At 36.7% G+C, this 27,028-nt stretch overlaps 1 protein-coding gene across 2 annotated transcripts in view; it reads right to left on the minus strand.

The window, feature by feature from the left end:
- pphln1 (periphilin 1) overlaps nt 1–27,028 on the minus strand; it is a 123,512-nt gene that overhangs the window by 60,043 nt on the left and 36,441 nt on the right. Inside the window, exon 4 of one of the 2 annotated variants that reach the window (XM_051919691.1) lies at nt 24,925–24,983. In XM_051919691.1, coding sequence (XP_051775651.1) covers nt 24,925–24,983 — 59 coding nt within the window. Of the gene's footprint in view, nt 1–24,924; nt 24,987–27,028 lie in introns of both variants that reach the window. The other variant, XM_028810813.2, reaches the window with a different exon arrangement.

Here is a 27,028-nt window from a genome sequence, read left to right on the forward strand (position 1 = left end):
ATCTTAAATTGCTTTCTAAATTGGTTCCATGTTCTGAGTGAGTGAAGCACAATTGGGTTATTAGTATATTTGCGATAACTTGCATTTATTGGAGCACAGAGCAGGGAATATAAAGAAGTACTGCAGGATTTTACTTCTATTGCGGACCAAGCCTGTGTATGTTCATTTATTTGTGTCCAGGTTTTTATGGCTTGTATGTTTGCTGCACAGTAATAAAACTGAAAATTAGGTAGAGCCATGCCACCTTCTGCCTGAGGTCTTTGTAGGGTTGCTCTTCGGATACGTGAATGTTTTGAGTTCCAAATAAATGAGGTTATGGTTGAATCTAATTGCTTAAAAAATGATTTATTGATGTATATTGGAATGTTTTGAAATAAAAAACAAGCTTATGAAGGATATTCATCTTAACAACGTTCATTCTTCCGGCTAGAGTGAGATGAAGGGTTGACCATCTATGCAAGTCTTGCTTAATTTTTTTCATACAAACGCCGAAATTTTGTTGATAAAGAGCTTTATGTTTACTTGTGATATTCACCCCTAGGTATTTAAACTGATCTGCTATGGTAAAAGGTAGAGTGTCCAATCTAATATTATATGCTTGTGAATTCACTGGAAAGAGTATACTTTTATTCAAATTAATTCTGAGACCAGAGATCTTTTGAAATTCTGTAAGTGCTGTTAAAACTGCAGGCACAGTGTTTTCTGGGTCTGATATATATAAAACCATATCATCTGTATATAGAGAAATTTTCTGTTCCAGTCCTTCTCGGATAATCCCCTTTATCTGATAAGAATTTCAACAGTGGACCGCCAGTGGTTCAATGGTGATTGCAAACAGCAGTGGTGACAAGGGGCATCCTTGTCTGGTGCCACGTTCTAGTTTAAAGGTAGTCTGAACAAATGTTGTTTATACAAACTGAAGCTTCTGGACTGGTGTACAGTAGTTTGATCCATGCACAAATATTCGGGCCAAACCCAAATTTCTCCAATGCAGTGAAAAGGTAGTTCCATTCAGTCATATCAAATGCTTTTTCTGCATCCAATGATATCATCATCTCTGGGGTGTTTGACTTTGCTGGTGAATATATTACATTAAACAGGCATCGAAGATTGGAAGATAAGTGTCAGCCTTTAACTCTTTCAGGGCGAATGTCGACTTTTGTCGACAGGAGGGGTTGAGGGCGAATGTTGACATCCAGGGATAGAGGGTGACAATCAGCTGTTAATGGCGACAAAACTCACTGTCACGTCACAGGCATTCCCCCTCTGTGCTTGGAGGAATGCTAGACTCGTTGACTCGGCAACTAATCCTTGCGTGTGCATGAGCTGCGAAATGTAAACAATGGCAAGATGGCATCGACATGTCACAAGGGAGCGAAGCGAGTGCAGAAAAGAAAACACTCGGCAGACAATGTTTTGCGCATTATCGCGGAGTCGGACTCTGATTTTTCAGATTCGGATTTTATTGACAGTGATCAGGAGATCGAGCAAGAGAGTGAGAAGCCGGCATCAGCTGATCGGACACCAGCCGATGCCGCGCCAGCTGATCCGCTGCCAGCTGAGCGCATTTGCACAGCCGATGCATCTACGGCAAGGTTCGCGTGGGAGGAATACACAGACATTGATCCATGGGAGCCGAACTGGCTACCGGACTTCACGAGACGGCACGGCTTGCTGTTGGACACGACAGATTACCAGCCGCTGGACTACTTCAGGCTGCTTTCTCCTGATGCTGCTTTTCAGCTACTGTCAGACGAGACAAAAAGGTAGGCAGAGAAAATTTTTGAATCGCGGGCTGCGCTTGCATCGCATTCTCGTTTTTCAAAGTGGAAACCCCCAACAAAAGATGAGATGAAGCGTGCTGTGGCATTACAAATAGAGATGGGACAGAACTGGTGATATAACTTTAGGGAGCATTGGTCGAAACGTGCTTTGTCCCCTGGTGGCTTTGGACAGGTTATGCAGCATGATGATAGGTATGTGATGACGCAAAGTTTTATTCACTTCTGTAATAAACAGAAGCAAATCCCATGGGGTGAGCCAGGCTATAACACCATGCATAAAGTTCAGCCCCTGCTTGACATTGTGGAACCAACATAGAAACACTTTTATCAGCCTGGCTGTGATTTGTCTGTGCATGAATCTATGATAAAAATAAAAGGGACACCTTTTTTCTGCAAGTATATGCCAGACAAGCCCACAAAGTATGGCATAAAGGATTTTGTACTGGCAGAAGCAAACACTGGTTTCTGCCTGAAAGTAATTACATATACAGGAAAGTATTTCTTTCAAAGAGAGAACTGTCCCTTGACAAGTCAGGTTGTGCTGGAGCTGCTTCAGGGCTATGAACATTTGGGTCATGTTGTGTATATTTGGACAATTTTTATACAGAATTGTTCATGGAGCTACAGAGCAGAGGAACTGGAGCTTGTGGCACAGTGAGGGTGAACAGGAGACACATGGCTTCACAGTTGAAGCCAGACAGGCTGAAGATGAAAAGAGGTGACAATACGGTTTTCATGCGGTCAGAAAACTTGGTGGCAGTGGCATGGCACGATGGCAAACGGGTGACTTGTCTCTCTACAGTACACACTAACAATATATGTGAGAAAGTGCAGCAAAAGACAATTGAAAAGCAGGCACCAAAGCAACACATTTTGTAAGCAGTACAATGTGGCAATGACTGAAATTGGCTGCTCTGTGCAAGATCAGACTTTGCTGTGTAAAATGTATGTGATATATATGTGAAATCATATAGTATGCAGGCTCATACAACATGCAAGACAGTAACATTTGTCAAAAAAATATTTTTTGTTGATTTGATATGTTAAACAATTGCTTAGTGTTCTTTTTTAAAAAAATGTTAGTTTTTGGAAAAATATTCAGTTCTGGGAGAAAAGAAACAAAAAAAAAATTAGCCCTAAAAGAGTTAATAAATCCAGTTTGATCCTGTGATATTACCAAAGGCAGCACTTTCTCTGTCCTTCTAGCTATAATTTTTATTGAGAGAATCTTAACATCATTATTCAGAAGTGAAATTGGTCTGTATGATGCACGTTGTAATAAGTCCTTATTTTGTTTAGGAAAGACAGTGATTAATGCTTGACGAAAAGTTTGAGGTAGAATTTGATTGTCTCTAGCTTCTGTAAATGTTGCCAATAAGAGGGGAGCTAGCCGAGTGGAGAATTTCTTATAAAATTCTACACGGTAGCCATCAGGGCCTGCTGATTTCCCGCCTTGAAGTGACTTTATAGCATCTTGTAATTCTGATAGGGTCAGAGGTTTATCCAGTTCCTCGGCACTAAGTGAAGCAGTATTTAGTCATATGAAATTAAATCAAATGTGAAAAACTAGCTGTGCAAAAATGTGGGTCCCCTTGTAATTTTGCTGATTTGAATGCATGTAACTGCTCAATGCTGATTACTTGCAACACTAAATTGGTTGGATTAGCTTGTTAAGCCTTGAACTTCATAGAAAGGTGTGTCCAATCATGAGAAAGGATATTTAAGGTGATCAATTGCAAGTTGTGCTTCCCTTTGACTCTCCTCTGAAGAGTGACAGCATGGGATCCTCAAAGCAACTCTCAAAAGATCTGAAAACAAAGATTGTTCAGTATTATGGTTTAGGGGAAGGCTACAAAAAGCTATCTCAGAGGTTTTAACTGTCAGTTTCACAAGCCAGATTCATTTTGGAACAAAGCGCTTTGGACTGATGAGAAAGAAATGGAGTTATTTGGTCATAACAAAAAGCGCTTTGCATGGCGGAAAAAGAACAGCGCATTCCAAGAAAAACACCTGCTACCTACTGTCAATTTTGATGGAGGGTCCATCATGCTTTGGGGCTATGTGGCTAGTTCAAGGACTGGGGCCCTTGTTAAAGTTGAGGGTCGGATGAATTCAACCCAATATCAACAAATTCTTCAGGATAATGTTCAAGCCTCAGTCACAAAGTCGAAGTTATGGAGGGGTTGGATATTCCAACAAGACAATGACCCAAAACACAGTTTGAAATCTACAAAGGCATTCATGCAGAGGGAGAAGTACAATGTTCTGGAACAGCTGTCACAGTCCCGACTTGAACTTCATCGAAAATCTATGGGATGATTTGAAGCAGGCTGTCCATGCTCGGCAGCCATCAAATTGAACTGAACTGGAGAGATTTTGTGTGGAATAATGGTCAAAAATACCTCCATCCAGAATCCAGACACTCATCAAAGGCCGTAGGAGGCATCTAGGGGCTGTTATATTTGCAAAAAGAGGCTCAACTAAGTATTGATGTCATATCTGTGTTGGGGTGCCCAAATTTATTTACCTGTCTAATTTTGTTATGATGCATATTGCATATTTTCTGTTAATCCAATAAACTTAATGTCACTGCTGAAATACTACTGTTTCCATAAGGCATGTCATACTGTATATTAAAAGGAAGTTGCTACTTTGAAAGCTCTGCCAATGATAAACAAAAATCCAAAGAATTAAGAGGGGTTCCCAAACTTTTTCTTATGACTGTACATGAACAACTTAGGTAAGAAAATACACAATATGTTAGTTAAGGTTGCATATGATGCCAATCTAGGTAGAAGTGCAGACAATGCAGAATAAGCTCAATTACTGCAGAGGAACCTGGATAGCATACAGGCTCGTGCAAATTTGTGTTAGGTGAAAATTAATGCAAGTAAATCTCAGGTATTGCATGTAGGAAGTAGAAGTACTAGGTCTGAATACACAACAAGAAAAACAATACTCAGGTAGAATGTGGCATTTAAATAATACTCAATGGGTACTAAGGAGCCCAAAGTGTGTCAAGACAATATCCGTCACACCATTACACCACCACCAGCCTGAACCATTGATACAAGGCAGGATGGAGCCATGCTTTCATGTTGTTGATGCCAAATTTTGACCCTACCATCTGAATGTTGCAGAAGAAATTGAGACTCATCATAAAAGGTAAAGCTTTTCCAATCTTCTATTGCACAAATTTGGTGAGCCTGCGCGAAATGTATCCTCAGTTGCCTGTTCTTAGCTAACAGGAGTGGCACCTGGTGTGGTCCCCTCTGTGGCCCATCTGTGTCAAGGTTTGTAGTGTTGTGCATTCAGAGATGCTTTTCTACATACCTCAGTTGTAACGAGTGGTTATTTGAGTTTATGTTGCCTTTGTAGCATCTGGAGCCAGCCTGGCAATTTTCCTCTGACCATCCATAAGGCATTTTCACCCAGAGAACTGCCGCTCACTGGATATTTTCCCTTTTTTTGGACCATTCCCTGTAAACCCTACAAATGGTTGTAAAGGAAAATCCCAGTAGTAGATCAGCAGTTTTTGAAATACTAAGACCAGCCCATCTGGCACCAACAATCATGCCAAGTTCAAAGTCACTAAAATCACCTTTCTTCCTCATTCTGATGCTTAGTTTGAACTTCAGCAGATTGTCTTTACTATGTCTACATGCCTAAATGCATTGAGTTGTTGCCATGCGATTGGTTGATTAGATATTTGCGTTAACAAGCAGTTGAACAGGCGGCACGTGAGTGTATATCATGCAAGACACCCATTTCTAAAATTATGTGCAGTTTAAAAAAGCAAATTTCACCAATAACAAAGTGAAACATTTAGCCATTAAAAAGTTCAGCTAAAAGAAAACCATATGTTTATTAATTTACAACACTTAAGTACATTTTTAAGTAGCAATGCTGCCCTCTTCTGTTTCATTAGGATTGCATTATATATAGCAAAAGCAATTTCCTGCTCCATGATAGTATTAATAACAACATCATAACAACATAGATAAAAGTGTTTACCACAGCAATAATCTATAAACATCCATTGCTAAAATAACTGAAAAGTATAAATAGAAACCTAAGCCACAATATCCTTTAATGACATGAATTCTTACTAATAAATAACTACAATTATCCCTTCACATGACACAGCCTTGTATGCTTATCAGCTTGCTTTAACAGCAGTACTAATTTCAAAACCATTTAATTATATTACTTTCTTAAGCATTTGATTTTTCTAGCAAATATTTGGCTATATAAAAAAATGAATTTGCATCAAAAAGTTACATTTAAAATTGTATGGAAAATGTAATTATTTACAAAGTTGTCAATTAAAATTGTCTTCAGTATTCAATTAACAAGAAATAACATAAAATACATAAAAAGCAGAAGCCTGAACTAATTTTCTCACTGGATAATTAATTTATTCACTACACTTTATTGCACATCCAATTCTGTTTTATTTTAGACTCTGTTCAACTCTATGCAAACTAACTCCTCTCTTGACTAAGAATAATTTTAGTCTTGTTTAAAATTCCTTTAATACACCCATTTGGGTTAGAAGGTAAACCACCAAAGGTCACCCTACAAAAAGTCTGAAGCTGCCACATGATGTCTTCTACCAGACATCAAAACTAATATTATCCTCTGTATTTTGTTATCATCTATATAGCCATACAAAGCAGTACAATAAAGTCAGACAGATAGCTGAGCATCACCTAGAGCTAGGAGATATGGACTTAAATTGATATTGCGATTACCTTGACCTCAAATTATAGTACTCGATATTTATTATGTTCTTAAAAAACATTTAAGACTGAAGACTGGCACCATACATACATACATACATACAACATACATACAATGTATATACATACACAGTATATATCAATATAAATATAAAAGTCAATGTATATGTGTGTGTGTGTGTGTATATGTATGTATGTATGTACGTACGTTCCAGCATCACTTCCGAATGGTTGGAGCGATTTCATGAAACTTGGTACACGTTTCTCATTGGTCAACTAAAAATACTGTAGGGGAAATCAACCCTAACCCACCCCCTTTCTGGGTAGGGTGGGTGGTGATCTTGTGGCCTTGTATGCATGTTATCATCCAGTTAACACTCGGAATGACCACCAGAGGGCAAACTGGAGGTGACTGCCAGTATTCTTTACGGTTGAGCACCACCGCGACCCTGTTGCTTTTGAAATTAAATAGAGTTGGCCGGTTCCGAGTGTCAACTGGATGATAACATACAAGACCGCAAGACAAGCACATTAGTGAGTCTTCATTGTTTGTTAATTTATTTGTAATTATATTTTTCTCAAAAAAAAAACAAAACGCTATTTTCCTCCCAGGCAACGCTGGGTATTTCATTTCAGCTAGTGTGTGTATATATATATATATATATATATATATATATATATATATATATATATATATATATATAGGGTGATTCAAAAAGATTAATCCGATTTGAAAGTACCGTATTTTTACAACCATGATGTGCCTAGGAACCAATCACATACCAATTGAAAGAGAGGGTCATACAATTTCTGATTATCACTGGAGGATGGAGCATCACCTCACTGGTACCAGGAAGTTTGAGCACCTGTCAACAATAAGCTCCCTCATCGCTGGATTGGCCGTAAAGGAGCCCACAATTTGGCACTCCATTTCTGGCACCAAGATCACCAGATCTCATGCCGTTTGACTTTTTTTAAGTGGCAGTACCTTAAGGATTCTGTTTATGTGCCACCACTCTCAACAACACTTGATGATCTCTGAAATCGCATTGAAAGAGCTGTGAGTATAGTGACACTCGACTTGCACAATCGAGTATGGGATGAATTTGACTATCACACTGATGTCATATGAGGTTATATTGAGCACTTGTAAAATTACATAATAAACTTTATGCTCACAGAAACCATTTACAATTTACTGCATTGTTCTGTAATGACTTACAAGTGAAATAAATTATTTTGAAATTGGATTAATCTTTTTGAATCACCCTATATACAGGTATACTGCTCAAAACAAATATACTGCACACATTTTAATCAGAGTATAGCATCAGTTAATGAAACTTCTGGGATATTGATCTGGTCAGTTATGTAGCAGAGGGGGTTGTTAATTAGTTTCAGCTGCTTTGGTGTTAATGAAATTAACAACAGGTGCACTAGAGGGGCAACAATGAGATGACCCCCAAAACAGGAATGGTTTAACAGGTGGAGTCCCCCTCCTCATCTTTTCTGTTTTTTCACTAGTTTTTCCATTTGGCTATAGTCAGTGTTACTACTGGTAGCATGCGGTGACACCTAGACCCTACAGAGGTTGCACAAGTAGTCCAGCTTCTCTAGGATGGCACATCAATACGTACCATTGCCAGAAGGTTTGCTATGTCTCCCAGCACAGTCTCAAGGGCATGGAGGAAATTCCATGAGACAGGCAGTTACTCTAGGAGAACTGGACAGGGTCGGAGAAGGTCCTTAACCCATCAGCAGGACAGGTATCTGCTCCTGAAAGAAGGAACAGGATGAGCACTGCCAGAGCCCTACAAAATTACCTCCAGCAGGCCACTGGTGTGAATGTCTCTGACCAAACAATCAGAAACAGACTTCATGAGGGTGGCCTGAGGGCCTGATGTCCTCTACTGCGGGGATCGCCAACTCCGGGTCTTGGAGGACCACCATGGTGCAGGTTTTCATTCTTACCCTTTTCTTAATGAGTGACCTGTTTTTGCTAATTAACTTTTTTGAACTAATTTTAATTGACTTGCTCTTGAAGATTCAGGCTCCTTAACTGTTTTTTCCTTAATTACCAGCCAAAAAATAATGGGATATAAAATGCGCCAAAACTACTGGAGTTCATCATACAATATCTGAATATAAAGAAAGATGAAGGTCTCAGGAATGTTGATTTGCTCAGGTCTACAAAAAATTTTAACAGTGCTCTTAGAAAAGAGGAAATCAACAGTTTCAGAAACGTCTGCTATTGCACAAGGAGAGCAGCAACAATACACAGAATTAAAGAACAGGTCAAATTAACGACAAGAATCAGCACTTATTAAGCAGCTGGTTTGAGTTTGAGGACCTGACTTAGTTGGCCTTCTCCTGGCTCCCTCACTCCACATTTCACTTCCGTTTGAGTGCCATTTAAGGAAAGAAATGAAGCAATTCAGAGGAACGATAAAGAAATTCCGGGGAATAGATCATAAAAGAGAAGTCAATTAAAATGAATTTACAAAAAGTTACTTTGCAGTACAAACAGGGTACTCATTAAAAAAAGGGTTAGAATAAAAATCTGCAGCCAGTGGGCCCTATGCTCATTGCCCTACATCGTGGAGTTTGATTGGTATTTGCCATAGAATACTAGAATTGGCAGGGCCACCACTGGTGCGCTGATGTTTGTTTGTTTGTTTGTTTGTTTGTTTCATTCATTCATACATACATACATACATACATACATACATACATACATACATACATACATACATACACTGTACTTTTGCCACTCACAAATATGTAATATTCGATCATTTTCCTTAATAAATAAATGACCAAGTATAATGTTTTTGTCTCATTTGTTTAACTGGTTTTTCTTTATCTACTTTGAGGACTTGAGTGAAAATCTAATGATGTTTTAGGTCATATTTATACAGAAATATAGAAAATTGTAAAGGGTTCACAAACTTTCAAGCACAACTGTATATAAACTGAACACTACTCTATTGTTGACTTTCACACCTTCAAATTAAGGGTTTTCTTTGAGTTCAGGGTACACAACAGAATCTTACTTAAGAATACATTTCAGCAAATACATTATGCACACTGGGCATTCTAAATTATATATACTGTAAAAAGCATTCATCATTGTTGCTGTTCAGTAAAAAAGTATTTTATAAGACTCACTTGCAAATCAGAAATTTTATTTTTCTCCTGTAATAAATTAAATATTTGAAACATTAATGCTTCAATGTAAAAATACACAATTTAGACTTAAAGTTTGTTTTAAAAATATATTGCTGCCTTTCACAACACTATTTCTCTTGGACAGCTGCCCACCTAATCTTAAAGAGGTTGTAGTACACTATTCCAAAAGAACTGCCAAGAGCTACACTCTAAATTACGCACTTTTAAATCCTGTCTTTAAAGGTAATATTTTCTGTATTTAAGGAGCAGCTTTACTGTTTCCAACTGCTAAAAAAATAAAAAAGAAGACAATAAATCTAAAATTAGAGATGTGTAACAGAATGAATAAAAACATTTGACAAACTATTCAATGTGCTTGCCTACATGTTAGCCTAGTGCTGAAACTAAACTGGAGGGGGGGGGGGGGGGGGTAGGGGTGTCAGAGAAAAAAAGGACACAGAAGTGATGACAAGTAAATGTTTAACTGGTAGAAAAAAGTTTACTTTTGTAACTGGCACTTCACCAAATAGTAAATCAGATAACTACTGAAATTTTGGTTTTATGTTTACTCTAAGTAGATGGCAAAATTAATAAAAATCCATAACTATATAAACTTTTCTTTCATGTTTGTGCAATGTTAGTGAAGAAATTAAGACTGAAAAGATACACTTTATAATTTTCTTTATAATTTCTTTGCATTTGCAAACAACAAAAATATGACTTTTGTGAGAGAAGTGAAGTCATGCTTTTGCAAGCTCATTTCTATGAAAACCAGAACTGAATGGAGCATTAGATGCATCTTCTTGAGAAGTTACCGCCAATTTTCTTTTTAAAAGAAGTTGTGTGGTATAAAATCAACAGTGTACAGAATGACAGTGATAGGAGACAAAGATTGAACAGACAGAATTACAGCAGCTGAAGAAAGATGCGACTAGGACAGTATGATTTATTGATTTCACACAGAAATTATGATTTTTAAAAGTGATTCTCAAGAACTGCAAGTTTAATTACCCTATACATTATAAAGAATGTGAAAATTACATATCCAGGCCTTAAAGCTTTCTTTTTTTCCCTACAAATCTTTCATACAAATTCAAATTAGGAAGAAACTACAAACTGGGGACAAAGGCACAGCAGACATGGGGAACCTTAAATCATTTACAACCTGTAGTAGACAAACCAATTAGGAATTAAGATTAGAAACACAATGGCAACCACTGACCAACCACTTCTCTATGCCAAGAAAAGGTCTAATTAAACTACGTTATATGTTCTGCTCAGTTATTTCTTCACAATCATGGTATATATTAGCTTACCACAATATTTCACAAAAGTGATGCATTTTGTGTAAGAACCAATTTTAAAAAGTTAAAGTTTTGAGTTAATATTAATATTAATGTTTTCTTAATTTGAATAGAATATAATTTCTTCCATAGTAATAGACAATGGTATAGTCTTTTCCCCCTATAAGTTAGTAAGAGATAGAACCTTCTTGCTATAACTGAGAAACAGTGTGATAATAGATCTAGTTGTGTTTAGAACAGGTCCCAGTAAACAGGGACTTGAAAGACCCATTTTTAACTTAGAAATTGGATAAGCATACAGTTTTCTGACCATTTTGAAATGGTTCAGAAACGTCTTGAAATGGTTCAGAAATGTTAAGTAAATAGTAATGATTTAAGATGTAACAAGATTAAGCTTAGAACTGAACTTTTCTTATTATACATTTTTCCTTTTTGCTATTTTAATTTTCTTTTTTGTGTGAACTGTTTTACTTTGAAACTTAACTAAACTTTTAAAAATGAAGATATTTTGTCTGTGGAATCATTTCTGCGCGTCAGGCTTTTGTTGAATCACATTTTTTAAGTTAGAGCTGCTGAACTTTGATAACTTTGGGGAAACGCAGCTACATTTTGTATACATTTTAAAAAGTATCAGGTCTGCTCTTGCAGTTTAAATTGGACTTCAAGAGGCACAAATCCAAGCCTGAAAGCAAAAGTATTAAATATACCAAATTTATACATTTTCCAAGCCAATAAAAGTGTTATTAGGGATTGATCTGCATCTGGAGATTGCACACATATTGTAAAACAGGCCATGCGCTTCACCTAACTGTTTATTGTCTTGTCAGTAACCTTTCAGTCCCAGTAGTGTAGTTTCCTTTAGCATATCCTTTTCACCTCCTCCTTTTCCTGTCATTGTAATTGAATGTTTCTGACGAAAGATGAACCGTTGTCTCTTTTCTGTACACAACTAGGCAATAATCACAGAAAAAAGTCACACTTGGAATTACTTACAATCTTTAACTGCATATGATGTAGAAGATCATAGACAAGTGTAGGAAATTGTTGGTACTCTAGTTATTTCTGTCATGCACTGCAATTTTTTTTTGAGTTTGAATAAATGTCTACCTAGAAGAAACAGTGAAAGTTACTAATTACTTTTACTCACTCAAAAATGTTGACTTGAATCACTCTTATTATTATACTACTATGATTTTACTTTGCCCCAGGAAATTTTCTAGGACAATGGGCCTTACTATGGTTATAGTGCCATTGGTTAACAGGCTTTATCAGAGGTACTACATAACTAATTTATCTGTATATAATATTTGAATTTTTTTAAAAGTTCACTTGAACTATTTGACAGTGCTAGGTGATATTTTCCCCATTTTCTAACTGCACTTGTTTCACCAAGGGATTTCGGCCACCCTTGCCCTGCTCTTCTCTGTGGGGAAAACATCCTCATTGTGGGTTGCAGATGGGGCAGAGACAAAGCTCAGAGGGGCAAGGGATGGGCATAGGCAGACAAAAGATTCTACCCCCATTTTGGTAATCATGTCTGCATGGGGTGGGGCCAGAAGACAAAGATGGCATAACCTTACCACGTAAAATAATCCTTGCTAGCCCAGGGGAGGGTTAACCAAAATGAATTGCTTTCTTTACTAATCATCCCTAATGATTTCGACACTGCAGGCATCAGGCGATCACGTTTTAATTGCGGAACTTCTTGTTTACATTTTGTGCTTTCCAGTCATCATGATAAGTAGAGTAAAGCATTCAAAAGTGTGGGCTCACTTTAGTGAATGTAATGATAATGCAACCAAATGCAATATATGTGAAGTGGTAGTTGCATGTAAAGGGAGTAACACTAGTAACCTCATTAAACACAAGTACAACATTATGTAAATATGAAGCAGTGCAGCGTGTTTGCTTCATGAAAGTGGCTGCTGAAACGTACTCAGTGCAGCCTCCCAAGCTACAATGCTGCTGGAATTAGCCAAACTGAAAGCGAGACTGCCTAGCCATCGACAAGTCAAGGTAACACTCGTTACTGATAAAAAAAAAATAAGTCTGTAGTTATTCACTCTGGACATACAAGGTACGCATCAGTTTTAATTTGTATTTAGACAGTGACACTCAAGCAGCAGCCACAACTTCGTCAGTGGATACCAGCATTCAGATACTCAGGTCCACCCCATTCTCCATTGCTCAATGAGGAAAAATGGCTTAGGAAAAAAACAGGAAATGTCAAACAGCTTTTGCAAAGTTTATTGAGAAAGATATACAGCCCATCACCACATTGAAGTAGAGTTGGTTTAGGTATGCATAGCATAGATCGCCAACTGCTAAGTACTTGCCTTAAGTTTGAACAGAGTTGTCCTGGCAACCGGGGATAAGTTAATTTACAAGCATAAGTGTAGCCCTTTAAAACTTGAGTTAGGAGACAGTAATTCAATGTTCATGATATAAAAGAGTTAATTTTATTATATATGTTGTTAAATTATCTAATTATATTTACAATATTTTAAAGTTAAAAGTAAACTCTGGTATTTAACTTATGTTATTGGTTTGGATGGTAGCCAATGAGGGCACAGGTCAGAGGCAAAGAAAAAAAAGGAGAAAAAAGTGAAGTGGGGAGTGGTGTAGGTATTGTTACCATGAGAAATTTGTTTTTACAATGGTAAACTTCAACTAGAAGTTTATTTAAAAAAGGAGCTGATTCCAGCATGGAGTTAACTGTCGGGAGAGAATATGTGGACATGGTAGTGGTTGGACAGACTGTGTCGAGAATGCCAAACCAGCAAGCTGTGGAGAACTGGAGCTGTGGGGCACTGTCCGAGAAAGGCTGAATAAAAGGAAGTGTCGGTAGGCATTGGAATTCATCATCCCTGTCGGCAGGCATTAGAATTCACTGTCGCTGTCAGATGTTACTGCAGCTGACCAACGATTGCAGCCAACTCGGCACTTGTCAAGATGGACACAAGTGTTCACTTGCTTCTGCTGGGAACAAGCAATTTCCGTATGCTCTACTAGAGTGAAGGAGTCAGTCAGCGAGTAACACCGCAATCACAAGCAAGTGTCAGGCTTGCAATGTTTATGTGTGGTACCATTTAAATGATTTTTTTTCTTTCCAATAGTTTTTTTTTTTTGCAGACTTAGGTTTAATTGGATTTTACTTATTTTTTTTCTTTATGCTTTCAGAGAAAGAACTGTTGGGTAAACATTGTTTTCCTGGACTTAAATCTACTGAATTTATGATTTTGTATGGAATGTGGGATGTATATATGTAAATAATAGTTCATACAGTTAAACAAAACAATTGAGTTCTTGTGCGTTTTTGATAATAACTACCTTTAGCCATAAAGGGAAAAAGAGTAAAAAAAGTTTCATTAAATGTGGTTTCGTAACAAGGGGTAATTCATGGTAATGTTACGTAAATTATTGAGTTAACTGGTTAAAATATTGGTTTATCTTTTTGTCTTGGAGTGTGGGTAGATTATTAAACTTTAGATTATTAGTTAGTTCATAAGATTATTAACACAGGTTTTTTCATTAAAAGATAGTGTCGAGAACAATAGTATAACAAGAAGGTCATATTCAGATTATTTGAAAGAAAAAAAAAACTGAACTCTGGTCAGCACCCTCAGTAAAAGCTGTGGGGTGTTACATAAGCAATGCAAAAAATTTTACATTTTTTTTCAACTGCAGGTAGACGACGCCACCCCCTTTCAAGATTCACATTGTCTCCCCACATAATGGGCAGGAGTATTGATAAGCGTATCGATAAGTATCAGTATCAATAAGTAGCATAGGTATCGATACTGGCATCAATAAAATCTTAATGATACCCATCCCTAGCTATCAGTGCATGAATCCAAAACAAGATAGGTTTGCTATTGAGAAATCATTTTACTGTCCATCCAGTCCTGTGCACATAATAAAAAAAAAAAGAACTAGACAAGTGCACCTTAAACGTGGATTATGCCATAAGAAATTGTATCCTGTCTTTTGAATGTGAGCTCATTCGACCATTGTATTTTTGTCCTCATGGAAGAAACAGCAAAATGGCTCTTAAAGAAAATGTACTTGACATCATAGTTCAAAATTACTGGTTTGGGGTTCAGTGGAGGCTCTGCTAAAGATGAAACAAGTGGTAAATAAAGATGATGTGCCCCTGTCAGTTATGCTAACTTGGAGTGCATCAAAGATAAAATTGTTTATTTCAGTAATTGAACCATTTAGTATTATCATAGAAGACTTGGGAGAGTCATTGTGGCCTATGACACCGAAAGAAATACATGGCATTCACCATACATATCAGGGTAATTATCTTACATACACAAGGCTATTGCTAAATGGCAACTCTTTAAAAAAAGTGAGAAGCACATAGGAAAACAGTCCATGTATTAGAACACTTTACAGATACTGAAGGCTCCGACCTAAAGAGATAGCCTCATCAATGCAAACCATAACACATTAAGGGCTTTATGTGCGAAAGTTAAATACATGGAGAATGGGTTGTTCAGTTATAAGTCCATGTCCTTAACAGGCTTTGGTTCAGCTTTAATCCTTTTCATTCATGTTTCATTTTTTTTTTTAAACAAGGAAATGCTTGTTTCTCAGTCCACATCATCATTTTCAATATATCCGAGAATTCTGTAGTGAGGACCTGTGCAGAACTACTAAAGGATGAAGCTGTTCTGTGCCATCTTGTTACTTTTATAGGTTTATAGAATCGTTATTGTTACATGTTCAGATTTATGTTTATTTTTTTCATTTTTATTTTTTTAACTGGTTTAAGAATGTCTAGTTGGGCACATTGCTGTTTACAGAGACATGGCTCATTCTTATCCCTTTCAGTTTTACTTTTTCAGAATGTTCCATTTCTGGATTGCCTTTTGAAATAATCTTATAACTTTCAATACTCATCTCATTTCATTTTAATGCTCCCTCAAAAGAGACCTTTGTCAGCTCATTTCACCAGGACCACTGGTAGTATTAGTTCCTAATGATATTCAGGTGATAGCAATTTTTTAATTTAATCAGTATGCAACAGTGTTTTAGATTTTTTTTTTTTTGCTTTTTCACCACAAGGGGGCATACCAAAACAAGGACTCCTTAACAAGTGTGAGCTGTTTTGATAGTAGTATATCACATTCATATCTCACTACATAATACACAGCATATTCTGTTGTGGGATAATATCAAAATTCTAAAGTTCTTTTGTTACCATTTCTCATTAGCAGTATGCACTCTATTTTGTGATGGGTGTTCCTTTTAATTTCTGTGAGGTAAGTTATGGAGAAATAGAAAGTGAAACAAAAGTGAGTGATTTTACACTGTAGTGAACATTTCTCAGAAATTTGATTGTTTATATTCTATAGGTGGATATGCAAAAATCAGAAGATGGTGGTGTATAGTAGTTCTGAAGAACTACCTCATGCTGTAAGCACACACATCACAACTACTGCAAGCTACACTATCAGGTGATAACATTTTAATTGGGGCCAGGTATTCAACATGATTTTTTCTCGCGTGTGACCAATAAATGTAAGGTCACAGAAAAACAGAGACAGGAAGAGAAAGAGCTGAAAGATACAAGGTATATGTACAGCATTGTTCAGCATTAAAATAACACTTTGGAATGTACAGCATGTATATATTTATGTTATTTTCAGTGAAATATTTCACAAACATTGTTTGTTGCAATAGGTGGATGATGGGGAAAACATATTAAGAAGGTTACCACCACAGTGCTCTGTACTGATGAATCAGATTGAATGGATGAAATTCAGTACATCACACTATAAAAGAGCTTATAAATCACAAGCTGGTACAAGTCCAAGTGGATGCCTTATGTCATGTATCACTGATTGGTTACAAACTATTAAATGCACTGCATCAAAAATAAATTATCTCCCGTATACAGTACACGGGGGGAAAAAAGCCCCATGGATTTCAAAAAGTATTATGCAAGTAAGGGAAGTGATTACCTATCATCAACACACTCAAAATAAAAGAAAAATTATGCCAACCTTGGCTTGTACATCTTAAGTCGATGTAACAAACACTTTTAACACAGACCAGACCACTTAACAGCAATCAAGAGGGTAACAAAACGAGAACAGATATTTTACAGCTGTACAATTGTATGTTTTTTTAAATTTTAATCATTCTATTGGGCGGCACGGTGGCACAGTGGTAGCGCTGCTGCCTCGCAGTTAAGAGACCCGGGTTCGTTTCCCAGGTCCTCCCTGCGTGGAGTTTGCATGTTCTTCCCGTGTCTGTATGGGTTTCCTCCAGGTACTCCGGTTTCCTCCCACAGTCCAAAGACATGCAGGTTAGGTCGATTGCCGATCCTAAATTGTCCCTAGTGTGTGCCCTGCGGTGGGCTGGCACCCTGCCTGGGGTTTGTTTCCTGCCTTGCGCCCTGTGTTGGCTGGGATTGGCTCCAGCAGACCCCCGTGACCCTGTAGTTAGGATATAGCAGGTTGGATAATGGATGGATGGATCACTCTATCAGTTAATAACAGGAGAAAGCTCATGATGCTCAGCAATAGTGCTGATCAGCAAATTACATACGTGTTTGCCCTTGTTTGTCGAATTATATACTGATAATTCAGTTGCTTTAGGAGTTTATTTATTTAAACATCCCAAAATGCTTTGTGAGGCCAGCGTGGCATCTCCCGGAGCTGTAATAGCCAACAATGATCATTTGCATTACAAACAGGTTACGAAGCTCTCTACCTACGTTCTTTCTCCTTTGATCTCACAGAGGCATGGTTGCGCAGTGGTTGGCAGTAAGAACAGCAGCTGATCATGCTCATAGTTAGTTTCACTAGTCTAGTGGCTGACACACTGCAGATTTGAACACTGGGAGAAACTTGGAGTTAGCAAAGAAAGCTCATTCAGATATAAACAGAACAATAAACAGAACATGCAGACTTCATGGAAGCCAAAGACAGCTGGTGAACTACTATAGCATCAAGTATTCATTCCAGTTTTTTACATTTTCCATAAAAACAAATGCTATAAAATGTAAAGCCATAAAAGCACATTAATACTGTGTATAGTAAGTGAACTCAATTTAAGGAGTTTAAGAGATAAGTAAATAATGCAGGTTCCCAAATTTTATATTTATGAAACATATACAGCATAAATAATGATTTATTGCTGCTTGGTGCAGGTTAATCTTCGAGTTCCATGTCAATATAAGAGAAGGAGCTGCAAACCCTACGCATACATAATTAGCTATGTGGAGAATGAAAACAAACCTTGAAAGAGACTGACGCCACCAACACAGGAAACACTATGAAATAATAACAAAAGATTTGTTACTATTTGCAAGACATTTTGATCTTTTCGATAGAAGAAAAACCACAAAGCATCAGCACAAACAATTTGGGGAGCCTTCAGCAGCTTCGATCATGACATTCCACTTTGAATTTTCTGCCTTTCCCTTTCTCCAAGGCCTGAATATTTTTCCAAAAAACTCAGTTTTTTGAAAACACACACAATGCAATATTTTCTCACATACATCAACATAAAACATCTGTTGCCTTGTGCGCTACCACAGCAGTGGTTGAGTGGGTCAGAGCCGAGCTGCTGCCAGGGCATTTTCTGTAAAGCGCGTAAACCAATAATTTCTCATATACATCACCAAAAAACGACCAGTGTGTTTTTTCTGACTGTTTACTACAATTTCAGAATTTCCGCTTTGTTTTAAAGAAATATACGTTTGCGTGTCTCTGTGTTCTTTCTTTGATCTCATGGACGCATGGTGGAGCTGTGGTTGGCATTGCTGCTGCACAGATCAGGTTGATTTTTTGACCACAATAAATCGATCCAGTACAGTTGGCAGATGTTTCTCTAGCCTTCAGGGCATATTCAAGATGACTGCACCATTATAATCCAGTTGGTTCAAACCTATTGACTTTAATACATTTTGGCAAGTTCAGGGATATTCATGAACACTTCCGTGATTTTTCCAAACTCAATGCGAAGCAAACAGCACAGAGTTTGCTCATTTCTACTTAGCAACAAGCACGTTCAGCAAGACTTTCAGGAAACAAGCCTGCTCTGTGCTAACTGATTTCATTACCAAGAACTCTGCCCTGCGAAAAATATCTTGAAGCGAGTATAGCAGTAAAGGTAAAGCAGTATACTGAGTGATTAAAAATAAGCACTTGTGTTCACCTTTTTTACATTATAGGAGGTAAAATTAAATACTGCTACAGGTGTGATAATGTTTAGAATTATTCTATCCAACAATTATTGCAGGGAATAATTACAGGCAAATTAAAATGTATATGGGAAAATAAAAAGGAAAAAGCTGTTGTTATTTTGAAGAAATATGACAAACTCTTTTCCTTCTTGTCTGCCGTTGTGATGTCCACACCAGGAGCCAGACAATTACCAGATGAGATTGCCTTTATTTTTGATGTGCTTCTGCCCAAGTTAAATTTTAACTTTGTTTACTTATTCGACAAGTTAATTTAACATGCAAGTCAGAATATCGCCATGCTCCACACAAGTGATGAACATAAAATTTCTTTTCACATCACATGTCTGTTTAAGTAATACAGAATCTAGTAAATAACTTCACGTTTAGCTGTGCAGCACAGCCTATATTACATACTGTACATGTATGAATGTCTATTTTACAAATGGATACCCTGTTGTTTAAATCACTCTTAATGCCTCAGACAACGATCCACAGCCTTGCAGGAGTCCACTCCTTTTCTCTTGAATAAGCAAAGGAGTTGTACCTGCACGGTCCACAATATGATTTGGGGTAATAATGAGGCTAAACAATTACATTCAAATGTTCAAATGTACTGTGCTTCTGTAAATTTACCATTGTAACAGTATCTTCTCTTGGCAGTGAAAAAGAACTTTTTAATATTTTTATTTTATTAATTTTCATTGTAATCATTCCATACAAACAGATCAATTTATAACCCAACAAATATGAAGACTAATCAAACCCCACCCCTGAGAAGGAGAGCTTAGCTAAAGGAAAATTGCTTTAGGCTTTTTAATAAGGCAACATTAAACAAAAGAAAGGGAGAAGTAAATATCTATGTAAATAAGAGATGGAGAAGGGAGTTAAATGTAATAATAGTTATTTCTCTTATTCTAAATAATATTGATTAAATCCTGCCATGTTCTGAAAAAATGTTGTACAGATCCTCTAACTGAAAATTTGATTTTTTCCAATTTCAAATAATATAAAACATCGGTTTCCCACTGACTTAAAAGAGGAGAATTAGGATTCTTCCAATTTAACAAAATAAGTCTGCGTGCCAAAAGTGTAGTGAATGCAATCACAGTTTGCTTGTCCTTCTCCAATTCAAGTCCATCTGGGAGAACACCGAACACAGCTGTTAATGGGTTAGGAGGGATTGTGATACCAAGGCTGTCTGAGAGGCACTTAAAAATTTTTGTCCAAAATGATGTTAGTTTAGTGCAGGCCCAAAACATGTGACCCAGTGAGGCAGGAGCTTGGTTGCAGCGCTCACAGGTTGGATCCTGCCCTGGAAACATTTTGGACAGTTTTAAGCGAGACAGATGGGCTCAATATATAATTTTTAGTTGAATAATTCTATGCTTTGCGCATATAGAACTCGAGTGAATTCTCTGCTTTGCTACCTTCCACTCCTTTTCTGATATATTGATTAAGAGATCTTCTTCCCAATGTCCTCTTGGATCTTTGAAAGGTAGGGACTCTAATAAGATTTTATATATTGTGGAAATAGTGTTTGTTTCCTCGAAATTGAGCAGTACTTTTTCCAGCATTGTGGAGGGTGCAAGGTGGGGGAAATCGGGCAATTTCTGTTTAACAAAATTTCTAATTTGAAGATAGTAAAAGAAATGTGTAGCTGGGAGGTTGAATTTTGAACGTAATTGTTCAAAAGATGTAAATATGTTGTCTATATAAAGATCTCTGAGCATTTTAATCCCAAAACTTTTCCAGGTATTAAAAACTGGATATACTTGCAAAGGTTGAAAGAGGTGGTTCTCTTGCAGAGGTGCCACTGATAAAAGATTTTCCATCTTAAAATGCTTCCTAATTTGGCTCCATATTCTGAGTGAGTAAAGCACAATTGGGTTATTAGTATATTTGCGATAACTTTCATTTATTGGAGAGCAGAGCAGGGAATATAAAGAAGTACTACAGGATTTTACTTCTATTGCGGACCAAGCCTGTTTATGTTCATTTATTTGTGTCCAGGTTTTTATGGCTTGTATGTTTGCTGCCCAGTAATAAAACTGAAAATTAGGTAAAGCCATGCCACCTTCTGCCTGAGGTCTTTGTAGGGTCGCTCTTCGGTACGTGGGTGTTTTGAGTTCCAAATGAATGAGGTTATTATTGAATCTAACTGTTTAAAAAACGATTTATTGATATATATTGAAATGTTTTGAAATAAAAAGAGAAGTTTAGGAAGGATATTCATCTTAACAATGTTAATTTTTCCGGCTAGAGTGAGATGAAGGGTTGACCATCTATGCAAGTCTTGCTTAATTATTTCCATACAGACGCCAAAATTTTGTTGATAAAGAGCTTTATGTTTACTTGTGATATTTACCCCAAGGTATTTAAACTGATCTGCTATGGTAAAAGGTAGGGTGTCTAATCTAATATTATATGCTTGTGAATTCACTGCAAAGAGTATAATTTTATTCAGATTAATTCTAAGACCAGATATCTTTAAATTTTATGTTAAAACAGCGGGGACAGTGTTTTCTGGGTCTGATATATATAAGAACTTTTGACCTGCAGATTGGCAGAAGCACGAGGAATGAGGCCAAGGAAAGTTTGGCATCTTCAACATAACTTTGAAATAAAATTTACTACTAGAAAAAATTTGAAAATTCGAAACAAGTAATAAATTGTTTTATGCCATGTTGTATGTGACAGTTTTGTGTCAATACTTTCTTGTCTGAAGTGTCCAAGTGATTTTGTAGTGTCACAAAGCCATAACATGGCATGCAATTGATCCAACAGATTTGAAATGTGGACATACACGAATTACTGTGAAAAGCACAAATAAGATGAAGTAGGGATGATTTTAGTCAGTTGGAGGGTGCACAGTAGATGATCTATATCCAAATGGCTCTAATATGAAAGCAGATAAAGATAAATGATTTCACTAAAAGATGATGCTTTACTTGATGACCTGAGGAAACCAATACTGGTTTTATACTAGAATAAAGAAACACTTACAGCTTTACAATGAACGTAAAATGCACATGAATACATGAAATAATTAGGTAAAATACACAAAAAGGTCAACCAATTCTAGCAGTGCAGACAATATGCTGTGGTTTTAATGGTAAATTACCACATCATTTGGACACGATCAATCTAAGATCATAAAGCACAATCAGTCCAATGCATTTACGTTAATCGCAACAAATTACGTGGTTTCTTAACCTTTGCCAACAGCCAAAAAAATTAATACACAATTATAAGGAAATACGTCTTTAAAAGAGTTAATACAATCTAAACCTTCAGAGACAGAAAAATGAGCATAAAAGCACCATAACTTTTGTGAACTAAAGTAACATTAGTTAAGAGGTTGGTTACCTTGGTTCAAAGCTCACTAACCATCATGATATAGTGACACGTCAACAGTACCGTACATTTCAATAAAAAATAGGAGACAGAAACTCGTTCACAAATGTGACTCAAAAAATTATAAAATAAATTAACTGATGCATAAGCAACTGCTGATTTTATATGGCTATTCTGGAGCTTATACAGCATTTTATGAACCAAATATTTCGAGAGGGAAATGAAAAAGAAATTGATTGGCAGATCGAGTAAAGCTCCTTGCAGTGACAAGGAGGATGGGATTGGTATCTCAGGCCCACCCACACCTAACCATGCCAATGAGGGTAACACTACATGGTCCATTCCGAAAGCCTAACCACGCCCTTGTCTGTCAATGCTTCCCTGACCTCCATCTCCACCCCATCCCCCTGTACCAAGGGCTACTTTTCTTTGGTTAGCAAGGAACTTAAAAAGGTAAAACTGGCTCCCAAGGCCATAAAAGATTGAGAAACTATGTTCTAAGGTAAACACCGTAATCCATAAAGACATTGAAATTATTGAGGGGAGGAAAAAAAAATCCACGCAGCACTTGCAGGTCACTTTTTTCAAGGCTCTTATTTAAACTTTGTGAGTGGTGATGAAATTGTCTGGAGCAGCACTGGCTGATGGAAATTCTAGTCCTCACATTAGCAAAAGGTTTTAGAGAAGATGAAGTGGGGATAGGGGATATATAATAAATACCTTTCTTACTGGAACTTTCCTCCTTTCACTTCACTACTTCAAATGGTCTTCATTTGCATAAATTGATAAACCCCATTCCTCTTTAAGATTTCTGTCAGTGCTGTCGTAAAACAGGGGGGCACTGTGAGTTAGGGTTTCGATTGCAGGTTGGCTTTTTTTTTTTACCCCTAAATATATCGAAATTATACCTTTCAGCATACAGCCAACTTCAGCTTTTCAGCTAAACAGAAAATACTGGTTTTGTTATTGAGTCAATCAGTAAGTCAACCTTTCATTATATACACACAAATTTTAAATAATGCAGTTTATGACCAGCCATCTCCAAGTATATATAAAATATTTATAAGGTAATTTTCAAAAGTGTCTCACTCATATTATAACTGTGTCCATCTGTTCAAGGAATAAAGTTTCTACTTTGGCAGCACTGAGCATTTTAAGCTTTACATCAAGTACTTTACATTACCTTTTGTGGAAAGGTCATTTGCATAACCTCTTGTACAGTACATTCAATTATTAGCTGTACTAGCACACTGTTTTAGTGTTATGTTGACTTAGATGACCAGAAAGAAGCTTTTTGCAAAGACAAAGTATCCTGACAAATGTAATCTGTCATTTTACCTTCTTTGATATGTTTTATGTTTTTTCATCAAACCACAGTCTCTTTACAGACTACTACAGGAACACAGGTTTGTTTTTAATTAATTGGATTTGTTCCTTTTAACTGAGTTCCACAAACCAAACAGGGCCCATGAATTACACACTTCATCACTACGAAGGCTTAATAGTAGATGTACTTTTTACGGCAACTAAACAAATTAAACATTTTCTAGCCAATCCTATTACAATTTTACAAAACCATAATTAAAAATGTAATTACATTCTCTGTCGTTGTCTGTTTTGGTTCAGCAATGGCACGCTCCAAAAATAAGTTACAGAAGGATCACCATGGACTCATCTCATCCAGCTCATCACTTGCCCAAAAACTCCTTTCTGGTAAACACTTCAGGTCAATTAAAACTACAACTAGCAGACACCTAAACAGTTTCTTTCCCAGAGCCACTGCCCACTCAAACCAGTAATCTAGCCTCTCTTCTATGTAAATTCATGTGTTCTGTCACATATTATATGAAGGTGTGCAAAAAGGTTTTTTTTTCTATTTTATTAATTTTTCTATTTTTATTTATACAAATAGAAGCAAGAGATTTAGGTTTCCACCCTTTCATGTTTTTATTTCAGCCAGCTTCAAGTGTACAGTTTTAATTTTAGTTTAGTGTTCAGTTTCACCAAATTTTTGGTTTGTCTTACTTCATTTAACAAAATGTTTGTCATTTTACTTAAAGTTTTCGTTAACAATATTAACCATGAAATTACTGGTCCTTACTTTTTCATGTCACATATAAGAATACTGTCCTAAAATATCTTCTATATACAAAAAACAGTTTCTATTTATTTTTTTTAAATAGCATTCTTTAATTACATTTTTCCTGTAACGTACATTATGATACTCCATATGTCCTCTTGTTTCTTCCATACAAAAGCAAGTAAAAAATATGACACAGAACATCTTAAAAATCTGATTTTTTTTTTAAAATGTGGTTCTGGACTGCAGGAAAAAAAAAGCACAATTGCCACAAAAATCTTTTTTCTACCTGTAGTCTTCTGATCTCGGGCCATGATAGTCTTCTTTATGCCATCGATATTCGTCATCCTGCTTTAAAAAAAAAAACAGAAAAAATTACATTGATATATATCTGTTACAGCATCACACAAAAACCACTGCACTTATTGATCCCCTCCAAAATTATTAGTATCTCTGGCAAAAGTGAATTGAAAAAGGTTACATAAGAAGTCTAACTCTGAACAAAGGCTACTAGAAGTTTAGCTTTTCTAAGTGTAAATATGTGGAATAAATTCAATGAGAAAACGTCATTAAAAGTTGCCATTATCACCTGTAATACTAAATTTATAGCTCTACATACCCTTCAGATGGTGGAAACAGGTCAACAGTGTACATCAATGAAATTTCTCACAAGGAATATCACTTTGTTTATTTACAATGTATTTTATCTTCAGTCTTACATGCTATACCTCAAAGACAGGTAATGGAATAATTTAAAAATATTTGCTGTATGTTGCCCAAGAAGTACCTTCAGCACCTTTTCTCAGTATCCACGTCTGCCTGTCTCTCTCTTGACTGGTGCTCCCTATCAGAAGCGTGTTCCTGTAAAGATGGCGTTTCAGACTTATTATTTGAGGCACTTGGTTCTCCTCCTGTCTGCTTTTATACTTCCCATCTTTCCAGGCAACTCTCTCAACATGCTTCCTATGACTTTTCTCCTCCTCATGTGTCACACATTTGCAATTCAACTGCATCACCACAAGCCAAACTGACTAATCAGACTGCACAGAGGGACAGGATACATATACAGAACTTAGTGTTTTATGGTATAGTAAATTATTGTTCTTATTGTGTTTACATGGTGTGTATATATACTCACTCACTCACACACACACAGAGTCTGCCCTCTGTATCCACGGGGGATTGGTTCCAGGACCAACAGTCCACGGATGCTCAAGCCCCTTATATAAAATGGTATAGTATTTGTATATAACCTACATACATTCTCCTACATACTTTAAATCATCGCTACATTATTTATAATACCTAATACAGTGAAAATGCTATGGAACTAGCTGCTATACTGTATTGTTTAGGGAATATTGACTTCAGCAAGCAACATGTCACTTTTAAAAGGATCCAAGATTTTTGTTTTCTTGTTGACAGATAGCACTTATGCTCCCTCTTAACCTTTAAGGTATTGCTTTGACCATTTAATTACTTTTTAGCAGAGACTTCTGTCAAAGAAACAAAGGGTGCACACAATGGGACACCAAGGTCTTCACTGCACCTTAATGCCGCTGTCCCTGTCCGTCAATAATAATGGTTTTATTGGTTGAAACTTAAGTTTTTAATTTACAGTGTACTGATTATCTAGGGAGAGTCTGTGTATGTCAAAACTGTTTCTAGCCTGCACAGCTTTCCGCACCTGCCCAGGAGTCTGCAAGCTGATGGACCGACTCACTTTGATTGGATTGGGAGGGAGCAACAGTTTAAGAAAATCTGAGAAAGACCTTTACTTTTAGAAAAAGTGGCAATTTACCAAAGAACGAGTTTGTTCACTCTACAGAGTACAGCAAGGTGCTTCATATGAACAAAGCTAGCCAAATGAAGAGCAGTATGTTGGCTCAGCAATTGACTACAATATAGGAGCTGTAAGTTTACTTGCATGAGACATTTTATTCAGTTCCCAAAGCGAAAGCATATAGCAAGGTATGCACACAGATCACTTCATTGGCATAGATTCAGAATAGAGATTAATGTGCTACAAATTCCAGTTTTTTAATATGAAACTTTACAGATTCTATCTAATGCCCACACCTCAGAATATTTTTATTCCAAGGATATGGAACACATGGATACAAAGGGCTGACTGTATATAAAATTCAATTTCTAGTTGTCTAAGCATCACATGAAAAGCTCAGAATCTATATCTTCAAAAATTTGCAGATAATTCCAGCATCTTATTGCATCAATTGCAGCAAAAAGAAAAGAGGCGTTGCCAGTGAATTCAGAATTTTGCCATCGACACTGTCAACTTTCTTGAAAGACCGAGCAAAAAAAGAAAAGAAAAATCTTGGGTTGCAAACGTATGTGTACTGCTGCATTTGAAGATGTCGAAAAAGCTGTTTTTA

This window comes from Erpetoichthys calabaricus, chromosome 1 (genome assembly GCF_900747795.2).
Source record: "Erpetoichthys calabaricus chromosome 1, fErpCal1.3, whole genome shotgun sequence".
In the NCBI taxonomy this organism is placed as follows: domain Eukaryota; kingdom Metazoa; phylum Chordata; class Cladistia; order Polypteriformes; family Polypteridae; genus Erpetoichthys; species Erpetoichthys calabaricus.